This window comes from Ziziphus jujuba, chromosome 8 (assembly GCF_031755915.1).
Source record: "Ziziphus jujuba cultivar Dongzao chromosome 8, ASM3175591v1".
Lineage (NCBI taxonomy): Eukaryota > Viridiplantae > Streptophyta > Magnoliopsida > Rosales > Rhamnaceae > Ziziphus > Ziziphus jujuba.
Genome location: NC_083386.1, coordinates 20,158,851 through 20,166,156, shown reverse-complemented (window position 1 = coordinate 20,166,156; position 7,306 = coordinate 20,158,851). Strand labels below are relative to the sequence as shown.

The 7,306-nt window shown below is 33.8% G+C and overlaps 2 protein-coding genes across 2 annotated transcripts; one reads left to right on the top strand and one right to left on the bottom strand.

Annotated features, from left to right (window-relative positions):
* Positions 1-371: 371 nt before the first annotated feature.
* On the top strand, positions 372-5,199 carry LOC107413808 (26S proteasome non-ATPase regulatory subunit 7 homolog A). The gene is made up of 10 exons (XM_048470157.2): positions 372-729; positions 1,940-2,032; positions 2,112-2,193; positions 2,452-2,548; positions 2,746-2,821; positions 3,035-3,093; positions 3,239-3,361; positions 4,056-4,113; positions 4,215-4,300; positions 4,903-5,199. Exons 1-10 carry the CDS (start codon positions 543-545, stop codon positions 4,972-4,974), a joined length of 933 nt encoding a protein of 310 aa, XP_048326114.1. The 5' UTR covers positions 372-542; the 3' UTR covers positions 4,975-5,199.
* Positions 5,200-5,459: 260 nt separating this feature from the next.
* On the bottom strand, positions 5,460-6,504 carry LOC107413809 (uncharacterized). The gene has a single exon (XM_025071809.3). It carries the CDS (start codon positions 6,257-6,259, stop codon positions 5,654-5,656), a length of 606 nt encoding a protein of 201 aa, XP_024927577.2. The 5' UTR covers positions 6,260-6,504; the 3' UTR covers positions 5,460-5,653.
* Positions 6,505-7,306: the final 802 nt, after the last annotated feature.

Below are 7,306 nucleotides of genomic sequence, written 5' to 3'. Positions count from 1 at the left end.
ATGCTGTTTACTTGATATCAACAAGACTGGAGAAAAGATTCATCTTTTGTTTAACTCTATGAAGTATGAACAATTTACATATTATGGAAAGTGTATAAAGTTATTTTATTAATTTTGTACATTTTACTGTAGTGTATTAAAAACATGATTGCATATTACTTCATTTGAAATTGTGAAAAGAACTTATGTATAAATAAATAGACCAACTCAAAATGACAATTAGTTTCTAGATGAAGATGGCATCGTAAGGGCAAAATTGAGCCCAGATCCATGTAGATCCATTTAAGGGCCGAAAAATCGAAACCTTAATTATTGTAGGCCCAATTAGGAATCATAGTCATCAAACCAAAAAAAAAAAAAAACTCCAAAGGGGAATAGAGAAAGAAAGAGCAGCTGAGCAAGCAAAGGCATAAAACTCCCTCGGTATATAATACGACCGGGGTTTCCTGCTGAACAAGTTAATTCGTATTCAGCAGAAAAAAGATATATAATATTCAAAAAAAAAAAAAAAGAGATTCAAAGAAAGAAATTAAAGATTTGGAATGGATGTGATAAAGACGCAGCAAATCTCAGCGAGACCGATCGAGAAGGTGATCGTTCACCCGCTGGTTCTGCTCAGCATCGTCGACAACTACAACAGGGTCGCCAAGGACACTCGAAAGCGAGTCGTTGGGGTTTTGCTTGGTACCTCTTTCAAAGGCACCGTTGATGTAACCAACAGCTATGCCGGTTCGTTTTTTTATATCCTCTGCTTCTACTTCAATTTCTCGTTCCGTTTGGATCTGAATTTTTTTTTTTTTAATTAATTGGGTTATCGAATCAAAAATTTGTAGTTCAAATTCTACTTTGAGAAGTATTCCCGACCTTTTTGTTTTCCTTTTTAAAATTGGGTCGAGAGGCATTGGCATTTTTGTTAAGTTTCAGTTTTTTTGAATAATGCTTTCAAGGATTATAGGTCTATGAACAATTTGGTATTTTGTCGGTTAATGATGAGAAAAAAAAAAGGAAGAAATAAATTAAAAAAAGAGAGGAAGTTTTTGTTTCTATGAGCTTGATTTCAGCATACTCTGGTCAAAAGGGACACTATTTTGTTATTTTGATGGATGACACTACGTGATTTTGGATTCACTGCTTTTCCAAAGTGTAGTTGGCCTAGAAAATAAATTGGAATGTCTATCTATTTGCACTTACCCATAGGTTGTGGTGATTCATTCTTGAAGGCTGACATTCATTCTTGAATGTCTATCTATTTCCAAAATGTAGTTGGCCTAGAAAGTAAATTAGAATGTCTATCTATTTGCACTAACCCATAGGTTCTGGTGATTCATTCTTGAAGGCTGACAATCATTTAAAGGAAGAGATGGTACTGATTAACATATTTATGTAGAATCTGATCTTTTAGCTAAAACTCAACACTACTTGCAAGTGGCTATTAGAGAAAAAGTTGTCTTTTTGTGGCTTAAGCAACGCAGAAGTTCTATGCTGAGAATGCTCGTACTGAATGCCAAGAGATTATACGCTACTTCGTTATTGGTATAGTAACTTAGGCATATTGGAAAAATTCATGTTAGTCCTGTGTTAAACCTGTTCTTTTGCTTCCTTGAGCTCCTTGGTTATTAGCAATCTACCACCTACAATCTAGGACCATTTGAAATTATGCTGCAAGTTAGTTCATGTTTGCCGAATATATCTGATCTGAAACTGACAATTTGTCTCAGTTAAAAGTCTGTGGTGCCTCTTAAAAATTCAGTAAGATAACTTAACATTGGAGTGATTTTCAGCCTTTCCACTATGCTAAGATGTCTTCTTTTAAGCCTATGCCATCTTCTTGACTTATATTGTGTTTGCACAGAAAATAAATTAGTTTTAAGTTCTTTTATTTGTCAATATCAGATTTTGACTCATCTAATTCCTCAAATCTTTATTCTTTAATTCACAGTTCCTTTTGAAGAAGATGAAAAGGATCCAAGCATATGGTTTCTGGATCACAACTACCATGAAGCCATGTTTTCCATGTTCAAGAGAATAAATGGTATTTTTTCGGATATTATCACTTATTTTTCCTATTAGCATTTATGTTTCATGATTTAATTGCTGACTGACTTTTCCAGCCAAGGAGCATGTTGTGGGGTGGTATAGCACTGGTCCAAAATTGCGGGAAAACGATCTGGACATTCATGGATTATTTAATGAGTAAGACAACAAAGTATTCTTCATTATAAGATTCCTATGTGGGAGATAAAGATCATCATTCATATTATTTTGTAATATTTTTTTGATGTTATGGACCAACCAAGCTTCAATCTTTCATTGTTGTTATAGTTTTTGCTAATCTGTCTAGGAGATTTACCAATACAATTTTACATGGTTACTGAAAGCATTTTAGCTTCATTTATGTTCATACAGCAATTTAAGGAATATATTAACTGAGATTTACTTTTGATTTTGTAGCTATGTTCCTAATCCCGTTTTGGTCATAATTGATGTCCAACCTAAGGAGCTGGGAATACCCACAAAAGCTTATTATGCTGTTGAAGAGGTTAAAGAGGTAGAGCCACTGGATCTGTTATTCACCTACTCTTTTATTCGTTTTTGTTTTGTTTTGTTTTGTTTTTATTTTATTTTATTTTTTTATTTTTTGGTCTTTCAAAAGTATTATAATACAACTCTAAGCATGGGGAAAACTTTATTATCTTAAATGATTGAAGCTGGTTTACAAGAACTAATCTTTTGATGTACTTGCAGAATGCCACCCAGAAAAGCCAGAAGGTGTTTGTGCATGTGCCGTCAGAAATTGCTGCCCATGAAGTTGAGGAAATTGGTATGCCCATGTGGTGTAACAATCTTATGTCTTACTCTTCTATTTAATGGAAAATGGCTTCTAACCGGCGAAGCCAGGTCTTAAATGATCCATGTTATGGAATCATGATAACAATAACATGCTTTTGTGCATTTGTGTGGGTTGGTGTAGGTGGTTATTTACTGAATCAGTTTCCTCCAGTATTTGTTTACTTATGATTTTCCCCTTTGACAGGAGTGGAACACTTGCTTAGAGATGTGAAGGATACAACTATTAGCACCCTTGCAACTGAGGTTTGGTTTTGATTTCCTTCTTTGAGTTTGGGTTTCCATATTTCTTTTTTGTTTCTGCATTTTCATTTGTTTTTGTGTTCTAATTGTTCGATTTAGAGAGAACATTGCAGTTTCCAAAATATTGACTTCGTTGTAAATTGTGCAGGTTACTGGGAAACTAACAGCATTAAAGGGTTTGGATGCAAGACTTAGGGAAATTAGGGGTTACCTTGACCTTGTTATTGATGAAAAACTCCCATTAAACCATGAGATTTTGTACCACTTACAGGTTTACTATTGGTTTTCCATCATTGTTTATCTTATAATCCTTGTTTGGCTTTTTATGACATTTGAAGTATTTACTTTGTCTAAATTGATTATAATATTGGAGGTGTCACCATTAACATACCCCTACTAATCCATTGTCTTTCATGACAGAGGCCTTTATTTGCATACTTTACACTTAAATTTGAACTGTAGATGCTATTGAATTAGGAATTTAAGAAAATACTGAAACAACCCAACCCACTATGTCCTATTCTAAAGTCCCTGTCATTTCATCTGGGTCTTGCAAGTATAGAATGCGATCTCACTTTATGTTTATTTAGCTTCTATTCAGTCTCCTGTTCTCTAATTCACGAATCTGATCATTTAGCGAGGGGAGCATTATATTTATTAACCAATGTATTCAAACCTCATTTCTAAACCATATTGTGGCATTAGACATTTGCATCAGTTTGTGGTTCTTATCTTGTTTGACACCATTCATACCTGGACAGGCCATACCATGTAGCATGTTGAGAACAAATTACCATGTGCATTCTTGTCAATCTGTTAATTAAGCCTTTGTCCTTGGTTGTTATTCTCAGCTTCCATCAACTTCCACTATTATGATTTGATTTTTCCTTCTCACTTTCTGCTGATAAAATTATTTTCCTTTTCATTTTGATATCATCTGATATCCATTTTGAAAATCATTGTAGGATGTGTTCAATCTACTTCCAAATCTTAATGTTGCAGACTTGATTAAGGGTTTTGCAGGTACATGAACCTAAAGTATTGTTCCTGTTTCAGTAATTGAATTTGTGACTTCCTATGTTTATTTTATGCTGCTGTTTGACATTTTTATCATTTATGTGCAGTGAAAACAAATGATATGATGTTGGTTATTTATCTTTCCTCCCTCATTCGAAGTGTAATTGCTCTCCACAACTTGATTAACAACAAGGTGATGTACATTTCTTTCAATCCTGATGCAAATAGTTGTTTGGTACGAAGATTCCCTTATTAACATCAAGAGGGTTGGTGCTTGCAACACTTGTTTTGTTGAAGGATGTTGGATATCTTCTACCAAAAGTAACTAATTAACTACATTACCATGTTCTTCATTTAAAAAAAAAAAAAAAAAAAAAAAAAAAAAAAAAAAAAAAAAAAAAACTACGACACCATTTTTCACACCCAGTATTAAGTTGTCAATTTGCCAAGTGTCATGTTGAGCTTAACTCTAAATACCTTTGAGCCTGCAATTTTGTTTAGGCTTATCTGAGTTGGGCTTAACTCAAGCTGCTATTATAGGGTTAGCCGAAAGTATGTGTCAGTATGAAGCATGATTTATGTGCTAGAGGTGCTGCTGTTGTTATCATCTGCATATATGCCTCTTTCTATTAGCAAGTCTCTATCTGCTGCTGTTGGTATTGGCTTCTGAATAAGCTTCTGCTTTTATAGATCACTTGCTGAATCATGTCACTATTATTTGCAATGTTACTTTTGTTTGCATATATGTAATCTACAGCTTTCATTCATTCTTACAACAAATCTGGAATGTCTCAGATTCTCAACAAGGAGCATGAGAAAGCTGAAGATTCAAAACCTGTTGCTGTACCAGCTGCAGCCGGAAGCTAAAGAAGTTAGGATTGGACCAAGTTTTTTACTGATGTGTTCTTTTAGTACTTTTATGTATCTTATAGTAAGAATTGGATTCACGCCCATAGCATCGGCTAATTCAATATTTTGATCTCCTTCCTGGACAAGTCTCAGTATCTCTTTCAATTTATGACATCCAAGTTGCTAAGTCGGCAACAGAATCTATCATTTATTCTTTGAATACTTCTAATGCTTTTCTTACCATATTCATTTTGTTTTCCTTGTTCTGTAGCTTCATTAACCTAACAGCTGCATGATATATTCCCTCACATTCGAAAACTTTAAGCCTTTGATTTTAACAAACTTGAAACTATCACCACATATAATTCTGACAAGAGCGTTTTCTTTTTATTCCAAAACATTTAGTTTGTTTTCCGAGGGTTGTTAATATGATTTCATAATTTATTAATATCCTGCTGTGAGTTGTTGTCCATATTAGAAGCACAAACGGTATGAATTGATAATCAGCCGGCAAATATGATAATTTTATTCATTTGGGTAAGTATTTGAAGGTACAAGTTTCCGGATTAGGAAGGGTCCGTAAGCATAAAATTACATGTTAAAAATCAAACAAAGATGTGAAAAGCATTTGGGAAAGCCATTCCTAAAGTTAAAAAGGTAATTAGAGCTTCTTCTTTATACATTGGGTTTTCTTTTTTCACTCATCTTCTTCAATATTATCAGGCTGAACCGACTGCTCAAACTCAGCATCCATGACAACACCATCCATTATGTGTACAATAATTTCCTTCTTCCTCAAATCCACTCTTTCAGATCGAACCCTGTTCACAACCAGCATTCCATCCATATCCTTTGAGACAGACAATATAAACCCAGATATAGATTCGTACATTATCTCCTTCTCATAAGCTACAGAAACTGAATTAAGTTTCCGAGGAATCGCAGAGAAGCCCAGAATTCTTGAAACTATTGCATATGTTTCATCATTCATCCTCTCCCCCACTAGACTCTCATATCCTTTTAGCCTTAAATCACGCTCAAAAGCTTCCTCTGAAGGTACAAATACAGTAAAAGCAAGATCTTCAGGCAACATTTCGATCATCATCTTTCCAAATTTCCCAATATATTTCTCGGGCTCTGAAAATTTTCTGATCTTTGTTGTCTGATATAACCCAACTGATCTTCTTCCAAAAGGGATTTCTTGAAGCCTAAGCATTGAGATTAAGACAACCGAAAGACAACAAACGAGAACAATTACCCATACGAATGCAATCGAGTTCTTCGACAACCAGCTTCTGCTCATCTTCTTCTATGTGCTAATTCCGATCGGTCTGCTCCCACTGTTAAATCCTAGTAATTTCGACCATGTTTATGTCCATGATTGGATTGACGAACATCCTTGAATAATCCTAATCAACAACGATTTCAGAACCTGGTGAGCTTGAGGTTCACCCCAAAGAGAAAATTGGCAGCTGTTTAGGGGTAGAACAGCAATTCATTGTGTTTCCTTCTGATAGGTCTGGCCCACGACCGATTAACCCATTGACATTTTAGACGACTTCGCATCCGGATCAAACGACGTCGTTTGAATAGTTAAATTATTATTATTATTTTTTATCAATACAACCAATCAGCATATATATATATATATATATATAAAATCAGATTGCTTGCGATGGTAAACCACTCTTATATGTTATATATAATTGAAAAATTATGGATTCGAGATATGATAAAAAAAAAATAGCTATAGCTCTCGTACTACAATAATTGTTAACCACAAAACAAAATAAAAGGTCACATGTTATCTACACGATAATCTATATTTCTTATTTTAGAAAACCTATAAACCCTAATCATGATGTTTAACAATGAAACGAAAAGATACAAGAAAACAATTAATAAATCATCATTTTTCAATCCTAAAAGTTCAAAAGAATTCAGGAAGCCAAAACTTAATATTGTTCTGGAAAGCTCATTGACAGTAGGATTTTTGAAAATCTATGGATCAATATAAAGAGATACAAAAAAAACTTTTTATAAATTATCCTTTTTCAATTCTAAAATTTTAAAAAAATTCTACAAGCAAAATTTGATAGTGCTGAAGCAAACTCATTGGCAGTAGGACTTTTGAAAATATATCTTTTTCAAGGAATTAGATATGAGGCTGGTGTACCTGGTGCATAAGATATGGGATGTGGAACGAATGGCCAAGAAGGAATGGTCTCATCAAAAGCCCCAATTTTTTAGCCTTTCTATGCAATTTAGTTTGAGGTTTTCATATGTATATATATTTATATATATATATATATATATATTAACTTTTTGATTTGGAAGAAGAGCAGGTCAA

What these genes read in the sequence shown, in the direction of transcription:
- LOC107413809 (XM_025071809.3), bottom strand. Translation starts at nt 6,259, where the DNA reads ATGAGCAGAAGCTGGTTGTCGAAGAACTCGATTGCATTCGTATGGGTA.
- LOC107413808 (XM_048470157.2), top strand. Translation starts at nt 543, where the DNA reads ATGGATGTGATAAAGACGCAGCAAATCTCAGCGAGACCGATCGAGAAG. An exon ending in TGTAACCAACAGCTATGCCG is followed by an intron (nt 730 to 1,939) that starts GTTCGTTTTTTT and finishes TTTAATTCACAG; the next exon opens with TTCCTTTTGAAGAAGATGAA. An exon ending in ATTCATGGATTATTTAATGA is followed by an intron (nt 2,194 to 2,451) that starts GTAAGACAACAA and finishes TTGATTTTGTAG; the next exon opens with CTATGTTCCTAATCCCGTTT.